The sequence below is a fragment of the Dama dama genome, chromosome 21, assembly GCF_033118175.1.
Source record: "Dama dama isolate Ldn47 chromosome 21, ASM3311817v1, whole genome shotgun sequence".
NCBI lineage: Eukaryota > Metazoa > Chordata > Mammalia > Artiodactyla > Cervidae > Dama > Dama dama.
The window spans coordinates 32,275,601-32,293,764 of record NC_083701.1 but is presented as its reverse complement, the minus strand read 5'-3'; the positions used below and the strand labels follow the sequence as shown (position 1 = coordinate 32,293,764).

The window sequence follows — 18,164 nt, the reverse complement described above, 5'->3', positions numbered from 1 at the left end:
CTGGGTTGTGAAGATCTTTTTTGTACAGTTCTTCTGTGTGTTCTTGCTACCTCTTCTTAATATCGTCTGCTTCTGTTAGGTCCATATTGTCCTTTATTGAGCCCATCGTTGCATGAAATGTTCCCTTGGTATCTCTAAGTTTCTTGAAGAGATCTCTAGTCTTTCCCAGAGCTTTTTTCTTCTTAAATGAGGACACAGTCAAAAAACATAAAGTATTACCACTTCTATTCAACACTGTATTAGAGATCTTAGTCAAGAGAATAAGACAGAAAAAAAAAAAGACAAAAACTATTGAGATTGAAAAGAAAGAAATGGCCATTTTTCTTTTTTTCACTAATAACGGCCATCATATGAAGACTGGAAAAAAAGAGAAAACTTAAAATGACTAGAAAGAAACAAATGACACTATCATTTTCATAAACAATATGGCTGTCTACAAAGGAAAATTCAAAATAATTTCAGGCTAAATAAATATAAATAAGGGAATTTGGCATGTTCCTAGATGTACATTTAAAAGAAAAATTAAAACCTTCTTTCATCATAATGAAATCCACTTTCTAGTCCAATCTCAGAAAATGAGCAGTGGTAACACCTCCTCATGCTTCTTTCACAGAACAGGTCAGACCTGAAACCCTCTGTGTCAGGTCTTCATCAAGCTCAACAGTCTTCCCAAATCGCACTTTCAAATATATACTAAAACACAGAAGAAAGCAAACTGATCAATATAGATTTGCTAGCATCTTCACTGGTCCAGCATAGAGTAAGAATGATTAATTTATCTATCTATAGTTCACTGATGCATTTGTTCTACATTAATGAAAAGCAAGTGTGGACTCCACTGGATATTCAATGATAAAATCTCGAGGTTAATGAAGAAAACTTCAAGTTGAGAATTAATTTGTACATATGCTATGGTTTTAATGAATAATCTTCATTATTTAGTCAATATGAGACATTATGAGACAAAAAAGAAAAAAACACCCTCCATTTAAGAAACTCAGATGTAAACCCTTTGAGAGTGTACTTAGTCACTCAGTCATGTCCGATTCTTTCTGACCCCTTGGACTGTAGCCTGCCAGACTTCTCTGTCCATGGGATTCTCCAGGCAAGAATACTGGGGTGGGTAGCCATTCCCTTCTCTAGGGGACCGTCCCAACCCAGCGATAGAACTTCGGTCTCCCGCATCGGCAGGCGGATTCTTTACCATTTGAGCCACCAAAGAAGCCACAAGACAGAGAGAAGGCAATCACTTCAACAAACAGAAAACGATGCCCTTTATTTCTGCCTCATCTTCCTCATGCTCACATAGATTGAATGGAGTCATATAAACAGACATGTTTTAACTTTATACCAATTACAACATTTGTACCTACAAGGATAACCTAGGACTCTTCTGTTATAAACAAAAGAAAATCCAAATCAGTCTGTCACACACACAAATAAGGGGATCAGTTGACTCACACAGCTGATTGATTTTAATTCCTTTTATTTCTGCAGATCTTCTTTTAACCTTCTTTGAGGTCTTTGCATATTTCTCATTGTGAAGCTTAGAAAGAATCGAAAGGTTTTGCCTGCTTTGTGTATAAAGCAAAGACTACTTTCTGTTTCTGTAGACCATGCTCTTTTTACGCATTTATTCATTTAACAAGCATTCAATTAACTTCTTATGATGCCTATACTACAAGTTAGATACTCTGGGAAAAAAAAAATAGAGGAAAAAGCCAACAATATGTTTAGAAAGACAAATCATAACCCAGAAAGTAGTGATGTAACAACGTGGTTAACCACAAAAATGAGTGGCTTGGCCCCTAAATGCAATAGGAGTATATAGAAATGGAAAATCTAGGGAAATTAGGAGAGTACAAACATATTTAATGAAAGAGGCTTAGCTTAACTATACCCTGGTGAGTGGCTCATGTTGAAAAGGGAAGGTACAATAAATTCCCTACACTCAGACCTTCAAGTCGCAAACTTTCAAAGATGCAAACATGTGTTCCATCAAAGGCAGGTGTGAGTGAAATTGCAGTCTGTCTCCTACTGCTGGATCCTTCAGCTCTGCCATGTCCTACCTCCTCTCCCTTCTCCAGTCAGTAACTCTTCTTGCCTGGTCGCTCGATGCCAGCCCTTGTGTGCCGGCTGTTACACTGTACTACTGTACTTTTCAAGGTACTATACTGTAAGACTGGAGCTTCCCAGGTGGTACTAGGGATAAAGAACCCACCTGCCAATGGAGGAGACTTAAGAGACATGGGTTTGACCCCTGGATCAGGAAGATCCCCTGGAGTCTGGCATGGCAATCCACTCCAGTATTCTTGTCTGGAGAATCCCCATGGACAGAGGAGCCTGGCAGGCTACAGTCCACAGGGTCTCAAAGAGTCAGACACGAATGAAGCGCTTGACACCTACTGTAAGATTAAAAATGCTTTATTTTTGTTTTTGTTTTTTAATGTATCATTTGTGTTAAAAATATTATAAACCTATTACAGTAAAGTACCATATAGTCAATTGCATTAGTTGGGTACCTATGCCAACTTTGCTGGACTTAAAGCAAAGCAGAACTCATCCGTATGTAAGGGACTTGCTGCAGTAGACATTGGGGTATGTGTCCAAATCCTTCCTTCAAAAACAAAAGCTCATTCTGCCAGGAGTGTTGACTCTGAAAGGCTCTCACTTGAGGCCTTGCCCAGATCTGTCCTTGCACAGGAGGCAGCTGCCTCATCCAAGATCACATTCTCTCTCTGTTGGAAGCCTGCTTCTAATGACTGGAACACAAAGGGCTGACCCTTAGGCTTTTATTGTAACAACCCTGAGGGGTCTCCCAGTTCCAGGACTCCTGAGGTAATCCTCCCTATGTGCTCAGCTAAGGATTCTGTTGTCACTGCCTTGGAATATATTCTTCCTGCGTGTGTGTTAGTCACTCAGTTGTGTCTGACCCTTTGCAACAATTTTCCAGACAAGAATACTGGAGTGGGTTGCCATGCCCTTCTCCAGGGGGTCTTCCCCACCCAGGGATTGAACCCAGGTCTCCCGCATTGCAGGCAGCCTCTTTGCCAGTTGAGCTACCCAGAAAGCCCCACTTTTCTCTTACTTCCTCCTCTACTCAAACTCACTTCCCTCACTCCCTTCAAGCTGCTGCTCCCATGAGCATCCCACAATTAAACCTCTGCTTGCAAATCTCCACTTCAGACTATGCTTCCCAAGGAACCTAGTCTATTACATTATAGAAGAAAGGGAAAATATTCCATGTAGAAAGAATGTCAAGCAAAGACTTAATATTGCATGTACTGGGGCAACTGGACAAACTAGCCTGGCTACCACTGAAGGGACGATGAAAACCAAGATTAAGTAGATGTTGGAGGACTCTTAATGCAACCCTGGTTTGGAATTTATCCCATAATTCAGTGTTTCAAAATCTTTGCATCTTCAGAGGCGCAGCCCTGTGATTTTATCACCTGGATGCAGTGCCAAACATGACACAATGCAAGCTTGAAAATTCTCTAAAGTTTGAATACTTTGAAAATTTTCCTGAACCTTACATTTTGTTCATGGTTATAGACATCTGCTATAATGAATGCATGCTCTTGTTTAAGAGGCATGACCACAGTGAGTGGAGAACAGTGTATTTTGTTGTTGCTGTTTAGTCACGAAGTTGCATCTGACTTTTTGCAACCCCCATGGACTGCAGCCCACCAGGCTTCTCTGTCCATGGGACCCTCCAGGCAAGAGTATTGGAGTGGGTTGTGATTTCCTTTTCCAAGGTAGCTTCCTGACTCATGGACCAAACCTGCATCTCCTCCATTGTAGATTCTTTACTGCTGAACCATCAGAGAGCCCATATATTTATTTTTCAGTACAGAAATACACGGTAAATATCACTCTTTGGATGGGCAGTGTGTTAGCCACATGTAGAATGGATCAGGACAGGACAATATGATGGACTTGTGCAGGTGCCAGGATTATGTTGGCAATGATTCAAAGAGAAAGGGAAGTGTTTTACATGAGAGTCTTTTCACAAGACCTAACTGAAAGGATTTGATAATTCACTGGATATATTTGTTGAAGGAAAGGGAGGAGAGAAAGATATCTGGGTCTTGGGAATAATTCTTAAACCACCACTGAAACAAAGACACAAGGAGAGTAGGACTTCTTGTGATGTTCTGGCTCCTTTTTTGTCACTTCGAGTTTAAGGCACCTAAAAGATGTTCTACATAGAAAAGCCTTTCAGATAGTATCCACTCAAAAATATCTGTAGGGTTGGCCATGCATCAACCCATTGATGTTACAGCAGATTTCAGTCTGGCCTTATAAGTAAGTTAGTTAGTTTCAGACGCTCAGTCATGTCCAACTGTTTGCGACCCTGTGGACTGTAGCACACCAGGCTTTTCTGTCCACGGGATTTCCCAGGCAAGAATACTGGAGTGGGTTGCCATTCCCTTCTCCAGGGGGTCTTCCTGATCCAGGAACTGACCCGGGTCTCCTGCATTGCAGGCAGATTCTTTACCATCTGAGCTACCAGGGAAGACCAGTCTTGCTTTTAATGTCCAAATGAAATGCAGTGTATTTCCTCTATAAAGCTTTTGGTCACGTTCTTGAGGTTAGCTCAGTTTTAAAGCCTCTTCATGCTTAGGGCAATTGATTCCTGAGTATTCTGACAAGGATCTGGTGCACAGGATGAAATATAGAGTTTTGTGAAGCCAGTTAGCAGGTAAAATCCACAGTTCTGTGTTAATAAAGTGCTTAAAAGAGAAACTGAGGAAGTGGGTACAGCATGATTCAAGGGTTGTTTCTGAAAATGTTTGACTCACTCCTTTCCACTTCCCCACCTGGTACCATTTCTACTCACCTGGTCCTCATTTTCACTCTACCTGCTCCCGTCCTCTTAACATCATCATTTCTGGTTTTATCAACTCTATTAGTGTTTTCCTCCCAACCTCTGCCAAAACTCTCCATGAAGGTTCTAATTGGCAAGAAAAGTACTATTAACATGCAAATACAATACTTGCATGGGCCTCAGTAAGGGCCTCTAGAAGACAAAATGATATTAAATAAAGAACTTAATACTAAAAGAAATAAGAAACAGTGCAGTAATACAGAGAGAGCTTGAAAAATTGGATAGTTTGTGGGAGCAAAAAGTGCCTATCAACTTATATAAAAACTATAAACCATTATTATTTCCATTCTTTTTGTATGTCGAATACAGTTATAAAGATATTGCAAATGTAATCTTGAACTCATTTCTTCTACATTTTAATGGCTCTAAAATATCCTACCTGGGGAGAGGTTTATTTAACTCTTTTTTTAAATGTTTGCTTAGAGGAATAAGAATGAAAGCCAGCTGCAAGAAATGGGCTACTGTGCATCACCAGGGTAAGTCAGAACAAGGGAGACCAAGTCCCTTTCCTCGTGGAGGATATATTTATAAGGGAGAGTCAAATATTGAACAAATGAATAAGAAAAAATGCCAGAGATTGATGAGTATGGAAATAAAATAGTGCTGCATGATGGAGACTAACTGGGAAGCTGTTAGACTGAGTTGTCTGTGGGAAATCCCTAGTAGTCCAGTGGTTAGGACTCTGCACTTTCAATGCCAAGAGACCAAGATCCCACCAGCCAAGTGGTATGGCAAAAAAAAAAAAAAACAACAAAAGTTATCTGTGAGAGCCTCTTTGATGAGATATTTAAACTTCTGAATGGAAGAGAAGCCAGCACAGGAGATGTTGAGGGGAAAACTTGCAAGCAGAGAAAACAGATCAAGCAAAGACCCTGAGTCTCAGATCTTGCCTTTTAGGAAGCTTCATTTCTGCTCCTCAATAGACTCATCCCAGGAGACATCATCCTGCAAATAAATTCTCCCTCAACAATCTGGAAGAAGCCAAAGAAATATTTCCAAAAAGAAAGTCAGTGAGAGTGTGTATCAATAGGGAACATCATTCAAATGTGTCCTGTAAAGCACCTAATTTATTCAGATTATGGGTGGGTCACTTTATGATTTATATCAAACTTGTATTCAGTCTTATTTCAGAAAGAATTGAAAGCACTCTCCAAAGAAGCAGAAATTATGATCAAATGGAATTAACAAAAAGCGGGAGGGAAAAGACAAAGTAAAACAAATGACAGCATGGGAAAAAGAATGAGTGCATGAGTCGTTATGATAATGGCCTACATTCTGACTACCATTAGGCTATGAGTTTTCCAGAAACCTATGCCAAAGAAAAAAAAAGGAAGGAGGAAATACTTTTAGGTACACAATTCAGAATACTTATATACTATTTTTGACATTGTTAAAATGTGCAGTAGTTCTTACAAAAGATGTTGCCTACTGTGATGAGCATGCCACTCCACACATCCCATAGTAGACAAAACTATGCATTTGCATGGTCTAATTTGAAAAATGACTCTCAGTAGCAGTTTCTGAAATCACTCCACAGTTCAGCTCAGCAAAAGTAATTCTTCCATGGGGCAACTTTATGCAGACCGGGTATCCAAATCATTGCTCAACTAACTGTATCCTAAAATACACTTTTAATAACTTGAGAACATAACGCACTTCAGGAATTCTTCTCTAAATATTATTTCTCAAAACTGAACTATTCACAAACTGAGTGACTCTGATTTCTGTCTTGGTCAGAGTTACTCTGACCAATCTCTAGATCGCAGCAATGAGATGTAGCCAAGTGTACACAGGCCTCAATGTCTTAATGTTAAGCAAGGGTTAGACTGAAAATAATTCTGCAAAAGCTAAGACTTTCTATGAGCTTCCAAAAAGCAGAGTATTTGTCACCTGTGCAGCAGATGATGAGATGGTTAGACAGCATCACTGACTCAATGGACATGAATTTGAGCAAACTCTGGGAGATAGTGAAGGACAGGCAGGCCTGGCATGCTGCAGTCCATGGGATCACAAAGCAGCAAACATGACTTTTCAACTGAACATATATATATACACACATATATATATATGTACATATTTTTAGTATTTATTTATTCACTTAGCAGTCCAGGGTCTTAGTTGTGGCATATGGACTTTTTAGTTGCAGCATGTAAACTCCCAGCTGTGGCACATGGGACTCAGTTCCCTGCCCAGGGATAGAACCCGGGCCTTCTGCATTGGAAGTGTGGAGTCTTAGCCACTGGACCACCTGGGAAACCTCCAGCTGCATATTTTAACAGTGTTGTTTTTCATATCACTGTTATATCACTAAGAGGAAAGATACTAGGGAATGTTTCCAGAAATATTTCTGGTCAGAATAGAATAATACTCTGTTTAATTAACTGTAGCTATTTAAATTATAATTTTATATAATGTTAAGATGGTTATTATATTTGGGAAGTAAAAAATGTATTGGGAAAAGGTGAAATAACCAAAACAACACTAGGTTCTATGGAGAGAATTCTTAGGAGTACAAGAGTAGTGAATTAATGTCTCAAAAACATGCAGCTACAATGTCTTATACAATAGAGTTCACTCTATACAAATAGAAACATTATTTTAATGTATGAAAGTGAAAGTGAAAGAAAGCGAAGTCGCTCAGTCGAGTCCGACTCTTTGCAACCCTGTGGACTGTGGCCCACCAGGCTCCTCCGTCCATGGGGTTTCCCAGGCAAGAATACTGGAGAGGGTTGCCATTTCCTTCTCCAGGGGATCTTCCCGACCCAGGGATCGAACCCAGGTCTCCCACATTGCAGGCAGACAAAGGCAAATGCAGGCAGACGCTTTAACCTCTGAGCCACCAGGGAAGCCCCTTGTATAGGCATATCAAATGCATTCTCAATTCAATACAGCTTGATCACTATGAATTGAGATCAATATGTTCAAACAGTGAAGGAATACACTCCTGTATGTTCCAGGTTACACTTCAAAAAGAAACGGATCTTTTTATGTTAAAGGAACAACTTACAACCTAAAACTATTCATGTATTTCACTAGAGCACTATCCAACTATCAGATGATTTAGATACTGTTACTAATTCATGTTTAGATGTCTTCCTGTTGCTAAGAACTTTCAGGAACAAAAATAATAACAACAGAAGCTACTCTATTAACAAATCTGCCCTTTACCTTATTTGATTTACATACTTGATTTCAAGGCTAAATTTCTTGAAAACTAATCTCTAAATGTGAATTTCAAATATGAATTTTTTACTTCTTGTAGTATAATGATGGAATATATTGACGAGCATGAAGTGGACCAAGCACCAAGAAAATCAAGGTGTGCTTCTGCAAAATTATCAGAATAGAATGGTTCAGAGTGTCCCAAGTGTATCAGTCTTTTCTATTAATAAATATACAGGAGTTTTTGAGGATAGGAAATCTTTTATATAAATGTATACTTCTCAGTATGTAATACAGCATCCAATAAATAAGTACCAAAGGAGTAGAAATGAAGTTCCAAACATGATGCACTGAAGAATTTAATAGCTGTTGAAAAGACAAACTTGTGATGAATTTTCAAGACAGTGAAATCTCCCACAAACTACTGAGAACATTTCCAGATTTCTACTACAAAATATAACTCATACACAAACCATAATTTTGAGATGTGACAGGTTGGTCCTGATTGTCTTCATTCATACATGTACTGACAACTATTTAGTCTACTACCCACCCCCTTCATGGATCACAGCCTTGTCGTGGTGAAGGGGCTTGCATAACCCAATGAAGCTATGAGACATGCCTTGCAGGGACACTCAAGACAGACGGGTGATAGTGCAGAGTTCTGACAAAACATGTTCCACTGGAGTATGCGATGGCAAACCACTCCAGTATTCTTGCTGTATATTGTCACCCTGCTTATTTAACTTACATGCAGAGTACATCATGCAAAATGCCAGGCTGGAAGAATAAGCAGCTAGAAATAAGATTGCCATGAAAATTATCAACAACCTCAGGAATGCAGTTGGTACCACTCTAATGGCAGAAAGCAAAGAGGAACTCTTGATGAAGGTGAGAGAGGAGAGTGAAAAAGCTGGCTTAAAACTCAGCATTCAAAAAACCAAGATCATGGATCCAGTCCTATAACTCCATGGCAAATATATAGGGAAAAAGTGGAAACAGTGACAGATTTTATTTTCTTGGGCTCTAAAATCACTGCAGACAGTGACTGCAGCTACAAAATTAAAGGACACTTGCTCCCTTGAAGAAAAGCTATGACAAACCCATACAGCATATTAAAAACAGAGATATCACTTTGCTGACAAGGGTCCATATAGTCAAAGCTATGGTTTTTCCAGTATTCATGTACTGGTGTGAAAGCTGGACTAAAAAGAAGGCTGAGTGCCAAAGAATTGATACTTTTGAATTGTACTGGAGAAGGCTCTTGAGAGTCCCTTGGACTGCAAGGAGATCAAACCAGTCAATCCTGAAGGAAATCAACCCTGAAAATTCATTGGAAGGACTGATGCTGAAGCAGAAGCTCCAAAACTTTGGCCACCTGATGCGAAGAGCTGACTCATTGGAAAAGACCCTGACACTAGGAAAGACTGAAGGCAAGAGGAGAAGGGGGCGATGCAGGATGAGATGGTTAGGCAGCATCACTGACTCAATGGACATGAGTTTGCGCAAACTCCAGGAGCTAGTGAAAGACAGGGAAAGCTTGGTGTGCTACAATTCATGGGCTCGCAAAGAGTCAGATACAGCTGAGAGACTGAACAACAACATGACAGTGTCATGTATCTTCCGCCACGTTAAATGCAAATGCACTTGAGAGAGGGAGGACTCATGCACTAAGCCTTGTAGAGTGGTGTGAATTAATTTATCAGGCCCTCTCTAGGAAGCAGATATTAAAAAGCGGAAAGCTGAAAGTGAATGTGGTAATTAAGTACATAGTTATAAGTTATTTACTGTACATAAAGGTTAATTAATGGGATGTGGGATATTTTGCTCTAGGTCTTAAAGGAATATACATCAAGATGGTATTTGCTAGCTGGTTCTATCTTCAATGTTTTTTCTCCATAGAAAGGAAAAATATACACAACATAATGTTTTGTTTAATTCAATTAAACAAACTGAATAAAATTTTGTTTAACGTCAGCTGACCACCTGATTTATAGTCTGGGCCCCACCAGACACTTGAAGAGATACACAATAAAGCAGGAGGCACTTGTTTCCCACCTTCAGGAACTTAAGATCTACTTCTAGATTCAAGACATGATATATGAACAAATCCTTACTGTTATCACCTTACTGATGGTCACATACCCTTAACTGCAGAAGAAGGGCCCTCTCTCTCATTGGCTAGACTGTCCTCTACTATTAGGAGTAGACAGAGGAATGGTATAGAAAGAGCAGTCTTATTTAGGTCAGTCACATCATCCACTTTTTTATCATATGCATTTTAGTGTTATAAAATTCCCTCTCCACTCTGCTTGAGCTGCGTCTCACAAATTTTAACTTATCTTCTATTTCACGGTTTGATGTATTTTTATTTCCTTGTGATTTCTTCCTTGACCAGTAGATTATGGAGAAGTGTGATGTACAGCTTCCCAGTGTTGGGGGAATATTCCTCTTTTCTTTCTATTACTGACTTCTAGTTTTATCCCACTGTGATGGAGAAAACCTGTGTATGATTTCAACTGAGGGTTGTTTTGTGGCTCAGGGAACGGTCTGTCTCTATATGCATTCCATGCAACTTGAATGTGTTTTCTGCCGCTGTTGCATAGAGCAGTCTACAAATGTCAACTAGATCCTGTTATCTGATGTGCTGTTGCTTTCTCCTGTAGCATTTCTGACTTCCTGTCAAATTGTTCTTTCCATTGTCAAGAGAGGGGTTTTGAAATCTTCAACTATGATTACAGATTTGTCTATTTTCCTTTTTTGTTCTATCAGTTTCTGCTTCATCCATTTTGTAATTCTGCTGCTCAGTACACACACACTCAGGATTGCTCTTTCTCTTAGCGGGTTAACCCTTCTATTATTATGCAATGACAATTCCTGTCTCTGGTAATTTTCTATCCTCTAAAGTCTACTTTATCTGACATTAACATAGCCATTCCTGCTTTCTCTTGATGTCTGCATATGTTTTCCATCTTTTTACTTGTATTCTGCTTACATATTTATATTTGAAATGAGTTCCTCAGAGATAGCATTTAGTTGGATCATGTTTTTAATCCATTTTGACAATCTGTCTTTTCACTGGTATATTCAGACCATTTGCATTCAATTATTGACATATTAGGACTGAAGCCTGCCCTGTTTTTTTGTTTTTCTGTTTGTTCTCTCTTTTTTTCTCCTTTTTCCTGTTTCTGTTAGTTATTTTTACATTTTTAAAAATTTCATTTTTATTTACCTATATTTTTTGAGGGCATCTTGTGGTACAGATTTTTTACTTGCTCTAGTATTTCAAACCCTAAAAGATGATGCTGTGAAAGTGCTGCACTCAATATGTCAGCAAATTTGGAAAACTCAGCAGTGGCCACAAGACTGGAAAAGGTCAGTTTTCATTCCAATCCCAAAGAAAGGAAATGCCAAAGAATGCTCAAACTATCGCACAATTGCACTCGTCTCACATGCTAGTAAAGTAATGCTCAAAATTCTCCAAGCCAGGCTTCAGCACTATGTGAACTGTGAACTTCCAGATGTTCAAGCTGGTTTTAGAAAAGGCAGAGGAACCAGAGATCAAATTGCCAACATCCGCTGGATCATCGAAAAAGAAAGAGAGTTCCAGAAAAACATCTATTTCTGCTTTATTGACTACACCAAAGCCTTTGACTATGTGGATCACAATAAACTGTGGAAAATTCTGAAAGAGATGGGAATACCAGGCCATCTGACCTGTCTCTTGAGAAACCTGTATGCAGGTCAGGAAGCAATAATTAGAACTGGACATGGAACAACAGACTGGTTCCAAATAGAAAAGGAGTACGTCAAGGCTGTATATTGTCACCCTGCATATTTAACTTATATGCAGAGTACATCTTGAGAAACGTTGGGCTGGAAGAAGCACAAGCTGGAATCAAGATTGCCGGGAGAAATATAAATAACCTCAGATATACAGATGACACCACCCTTATGGCAGAAAGTGAAGAGGAACTAAAAAGCCTCTTGACGAAAGTGAAAGAGGAGAGTTAAAAAGTTGGCTTAAAGCTCAAGATTCAGAAAACTAAGATCATGGCATCTGGTCCCGTCACCTCATGGGAAATAGATGGGGAGACAGTGGAAACAGGGTCAGACTTTATTTTTTGGGGCTCCAAAATCACTGCAGATGGTGACTGCAAACATGAAATTAAAAGACGCTTACTCCTTGGAAAGAAAGTTATGACCAACCTGGATAGCATATTTAAAAGCAGAGACATTACTTTGCCAACAAAGGTCCATCTAGTCAAGGCTATGGTTTTTCCAGTGGTCATGTATGGATATGAGAGTTGAACTGTGAAGAAAGCTGAGCACTGAAAAATTGATGCTTTTGAACTATGGTGTTGGAGAAGACTCTCAAGAGTCCCTTGGACTGCAAGGAGATCCAACCAGTCCATCCCAAAGGAGATCAGTCCTGGGTGTTCACTGGAAGGACTGATGTTGAAGCTGGAACTCCAATACTTTGGCCACCTGATGCGAAGAGCTGACTCATTTGAAAAGACCCTGATGCTGGTAAAGATTGAGGGCAGGAGGAGAAGGGGACTACAGAGCATGAGATGGTTGGATGGCATCACCAACTCAATGGAGTTTGGGTAGGCTCCAGGAGTTGGTGATGGACAGGGAGGCCTGGCATACTGCAGTTCATGGGGTCACAAAGAGTCGGACATGACTGAGCAACTGAACTGAATTGAACTGAGGCTTCCCAGGTGGCACAGTGTTACATAAAGAATCTGCCTGTCAATATGGGAGATACAAGAGACTCGGGTTCAACCCCTGGGTCAAGAAGATCCCCTGGAGGAGGAACTGGCAACCCACTCCCGTATTCTTGCATGGAGAATCTCCATGGACAGAGGACCCTGGTGGGCTACAGTCCATGGGGTCACAAAGAGTCAGACACAACTGAGAAACTGAGCAGGCATGTACATACTACATATTATATTATACATGCAGCATTAATCAACAGGTGGTGTCATTTTACCAGCTCAAGTGAAGAACAGAAACCTTACCTCCTTTGTACCCCCTTTCTCTTCCCTGATTACATTAATAATACAGTTTTCTTAAGTATTTCTTCTATATACATTTAGAACCACATCTGGCATTGTCATAATTAGAACTTCAATCAGACATAATTTAGTAAATTCAAGAGGAGAAGGAAAATGTATTACCTGTACTCATTTTTGTATTATCTGTACTCATTTGTATTTTTGCTCTCTCCATGTTCTTTCTCTTTCCTGATGTTCTAAACTTTCTTCTTCTTTTATCATTGCCTTTCTGTTTAGAGAAATTCCTTTAGCCATACTTTTCAGGAAGGACTGCTGGTGACAAATTCTCTTGGCTTCCCTTTCATTTCTGAAGGATATTTTCTCTATAGAATTCTAGATTCTTTTTATATTTTTTCAGCACTTGAAAAATACTATTCCATTGCTTCCTGACCTCCATGGGTATGATGAGAAATTGGGCGCCATTCTAATTGCTTTTTCCTCTATAGGGATAATGTTGCATTTCTCTGGCTGCTTTCAAGATTTTAATCTCTTCTTTGCTCCCTAGAAATTTCATTATGATGTCTCTTGGCATGGATTTTATTACAGGGGTGGCCTTGTTACCACTGCTTTCTTAAACTGAAGTACAGTTGATTACAATGTACACAGGTACACAGCAAAGTGATTCATATATATATGACAATGTGCATATATATATATGAATATATAATCTTTATCAAATTATTTTCCATTATGGGTTGTTACAAGATATTGAGTAGAGTTCTCTGTGCTATAGCTTGCTATTTCTTTTATATACAGTGGTGTGTATCTGTTGATTGCAAACTCCTAATCAATCCCTTCCTCCCCCTTTTCCCCTCTGGTAACCATGCATTTGTTTTCTCCTTCTGTGGATCTGTTTCTGTTTTGTAAATAAGTTCATTTGTATCATTTTTCTTTTTTAGATTTCACATACAAGTGATTTTGTATGGTGTAGGATTTCCCACACTTGTGTGTGTCAGTGTGAGGATAACCCACACACACAAGAGTGTGACCTTGTGAGTGTGACCACGCTTGAACCAAGATATATGACTGCCCCGAGCACCATCCCAACCAATAATTTTCAGTGACAAAATGTTAGAAATAAGTAAACTAAGTAAGAAATTAACTAAGTAAATAACCTGTACAGGTTAAAAAAAGATACAAGTGATCTCCCTACCAGTATATGTTACCCTTGCTATTAAGTCACATTCATGTGCTGTCTTTAAAGTGTCTCACTCCAATGTGTTTTCTTAAAACAGTCCTAACAAGGTCTGTAAAGGGAAGGTACAGACTGATTCTGTATATTTTCACAACTAAAGTAAGCCCATATCAACAACTCCAGCATCTCAACACACACACACACACACACACACACACACACACATCATAACAAAGCACAGAGAAAAAAAACCTGGCATGACCTAATGATTTCAATCTGTGATCGGTAAATGGAGATTTTAGCTTATATCATTGTTTCTTACAATGTGGCCCAAGAATTAAATATGTGACAGTCCTTTGTGCTACTTCCTCCTAAATTCAGATGCTTCAGCTCCTGTTCTGATCTCCTGAAGCAATTTTTATGAGAACCATTAACTAAAGTCCTGAGAGCTTTGAGGAGAATGATAGATCAATATGTCCATTTTACACTAGTTTCACTAATTTTCTAGTATGAGGAGATTTTCCAATTTTGTAAAGCGTATGTAATTCTACTTTCAAAAACTAAGCTCTCTCATGATTAAAAAAACTGTTGCATAAGGAACTCTTCTTCAAGTAGAAGAGAACTTATCCATTTTCTCCCATTAATCATTTAAAGTGCACATCATAGCCAGGACATGGAAACAACCTAGATGCCCATCAGCAGACGAATGGATAAGGAAGCTGTGGTACATATACACCATGGAATATTACTCAGCCATTAAAAAGAATTCATTTGAATCAGTTCTAATGAGATGGATGAAACTGGAGCCCATCATACAGAGGGAAGTAAGCCAGAAAGATAAAGACCAATACAGTATACTAACGCATATATATGGAATTTAGAAAGATGGTAACGATAACCCTATATGCAAAACAGAAAAAGAGACACAGATGTACAGAACAGACTTTTGGACTCTGTGGGAGAAGGCGAGGGAGGGATGTTTCGAGAGAACAGCATCAAAACATGTATATTATCTAGAGTGACACAAATCACCAGCCTAGGCTGGATACATGAGACAAGTGCTCGGGCCTGGTGCACTGGGAAGACCCAGAGGGATCGGGTGGAGAGGGAGGTGGGAGGGGGGATCGGGATGGGGAATACATGTAAATCCATGACTGATTCATGTCAATGTATGACAAAAACCACTACAATATTGTAAAGTAATTAGCCTCCAACTAATAAAAATAAATGGAAAAAAAAAATAAAGTGCACATCTACCTTAAAAAATTAACTACTCAAACTATAATCCAAGCTAATGGAGGAGTATATGTAATATGTTACTCCCCCAAATCAGTAAAATACAAAGTGTATAATTCTGTCCTTGTTTGTTTTTTAGTGAGGAGGTCTAACACTTCATGATACAATTTTACCATCACTTACAATTCATCAGTGGAACTAGCTAGTCAGCACCTGAAAATGTGAACATTTAATAAAAACCAAGTTGGATCTGTTTCCTAATTATGTAGAAAGTTTACATATATTCCAAACTCTATTATTATCACTTGGAGAGAATCTGGGGAATTTTAAAAGTTAACAAACACCAACAGCATCTATTAAAAACAATTCATCTATTCTTCTTGGTAAACTACATGTTCTAGAGAAGAAACACTCCAAATGTATTTATGTTTCTTTTGATGTAATCAACTGTGCCACAGAGAGTTATTATGTTTCTCCTTTAAATATACGTAGGTATATTTAGTATATGTATATACATAATTTAATATATATATACATAATTGTATATAGTCTCTAATCTTTAGACTAAAGGCAAAGAAAGGAATTCAAGTAGCTCCAGCAATTCTGTTAATACTCTTTTAATACTCTGCTTTTGTGGACTTCCTTTGCTCACACTTTTGGCAAAAACAAGACTCAAGAAATATACTGTAGAACTTTATGAATACAACAATGAGTTTGGGTTGAAATAACGGTCGCATATCTCAAGACAGTACATCCTTAACTTAAAAGTTGATCAGAAAAATAAGAGATCTAGAAAATCTTGGTAATGTGAACCCCGTTATGATCACACCCTTGTCTGCTCCCTTTTTGTGATGGGACATTAATTTCCATCCTTGTTTTTCCTGCAGTTGTCATTCTCCTTTCATCAATCCTGGCGAAGGAGCTCCATGCTCCGCTTAGCTCTTCCTCTTGCCGCGTTTCAGACTTAAAACACCGTGGTCATGTAAAATTCAAAAATGACCACAATGTCTTGGGGTTTATTGTGAGGGGTGGGGAATCTCGACCGCCTCCCCACATCCTCTCACGGCAGATCGGTGCCCAACTGGACGGCTGAACCGGAGAGGACGGGGGGCCGTGGGGACCCCCTCCCCGCCGGTCTCTGCAGCTGCCCAGAGCCCTGGCCACCGGCGGGACGCTCTGCCCGTGTGGGTTTCAGTCCTCGTTCTCTCCTGTTCTCCCGCTCTTCCTTTCTCCTACAGTATTTTGTCATCAGTTCTCCGATGGCGAGAAAAAAAACAGCTCAGAGCCCCACGTCTCCTTCCCATAAATATGCGTGAGCTTTTCCGGAACCTTTCTCCGCCCCCTTTTCTTCCCCCCGCCCCCTCCCCAGCACAGGTAGGGGCTGCAATGCAAAGGGGTTTTTTTTTTTCCATCCAGAGACCAATGTCAGCGCCTCAGCTGGGCAATTTCATTCAACACGCCCGCACCTGCTGAAATCTACTCCTTACCAATTCAGTTTTCTCCCGGTTAACCTTATTCCATCCCACTGCTAAGCACCTCCTCCACCTTTTTCGGGTTCTACTACTGCCCACATTTGGAAGAGGAAAAAAAAGAAAGCAACGCGCAAGACAGTGTGAATTCCAGGAAAAAAGTGAGCGTGTGTAAGACTGAGTGTGTGCATCCATCCGTCTCAGCCTTTCCGGGCCCCTGTGCATGTGGTGAGCGGAACAGGACAGTCGGACACCTCAAACTATCCCTGCCTGGGTCAGGCTGGCCCCTCCAGAGTTCACCTGTCCGCGCCCAGGTAACCGAAGAGGTGACCGCGCGGCCGCGTTCCAGGACACCTGTCCCGGGCAGAGCGAATGCCACAGAACCGGGGCTACGGGGGCGCCCCTCCGGCGTCTCCCTTCTCTCCCCGTCCTTCCCTCCGGGGTGTTCTGTATCCCTTCTTCCTAAGACAAACGGGACCGCCCGCACGCCAGCGCCTCACCTCAAACAGCGGACCGATCCTGTTCTTCTCCAGGTAAGCCTGGATCCGGGATTGCTGATGCGAGGCCATGGAGAGACCGAAGGGCCACGGAGCTAGCGGGAGAGCGCGCGGCCGTGCGCCTCTGCCAGGGGACACCCCTGCTTTCCGCTGGACCGGGGCCGGGCCGGGAGCTCGGGAGCCTCGGCTCCGCCGGAGCGGTGAGCTGGGGCTCCTGGCGCGGGCGTGGGCTGCAGCCGCGGGAGCCGCGAGCGCGTGGGGCGCCGAGAGCCGGAAGCCAGGGCGCGGCGCCGCCAACTCACACAACTCGGAGGCGAGGCGGGCACTCATTCACCGCGTTCTCCTCCTCCCCAAGCCCGCAGCTCTCCGCAGCGCCCGCGCCGGGGGACCTGGAGCGGAGGCACCCGCTTCCTTTCTCCTCCGGGCGGCGGCGGCGGCGGGAATCAGGGGGCGGGCGGCAAGCCGGGAGGTGCGGCTCTGCTTAGAGCACGCGCCCGGGGGGGGCGCCCTCGGGCGGACCGGGGCGGCGGGGCTCGAACCCGCGGGGAGCGCGCGTGTGCGTGCGTGTCCGCACCCGCCCGCGGCGGCGCTTTCGCCCAAGTGACGGGAACACCCGCCCGGGCTGCTCCCGGGTCTCGGCTCGCCCTGCCCGCCGCTCCCTAGCGACAGCGCCGCTTGGAAAGCCAATGGTGGAGATGCTTCTTTCAAAGTGCA

The 18,164-nt window shown here is 41.3% G+C and overlaps 1 protein-coding gene across 2 annotated transcripts in view; it reads right to left on the bottom strand.

Annotated features, from left to right (window-relative positions):
* Nucleotides 1–17,780, bottom strand: part of C21H8orf34 (chromosome 21 C8orf34 homolog) — a 357,039-nt gene extending 339,259 nt beyond the window's left edge. For both annotated transcript variants that reach the window (XM_061123439.1, XM_061123440.1), the window contains exon 1: nt 17,454–17,780. In XM_061123439.1, the coding sequence (XP_060979422.1) occupies nt 17,454–17,780 (327 nt within the window). The remainder of the gene's footprint in view (nt 1–17,453) is intronic.
* Nucleotides 17,781–18,164: the final 384 nt, after the last annotated feature.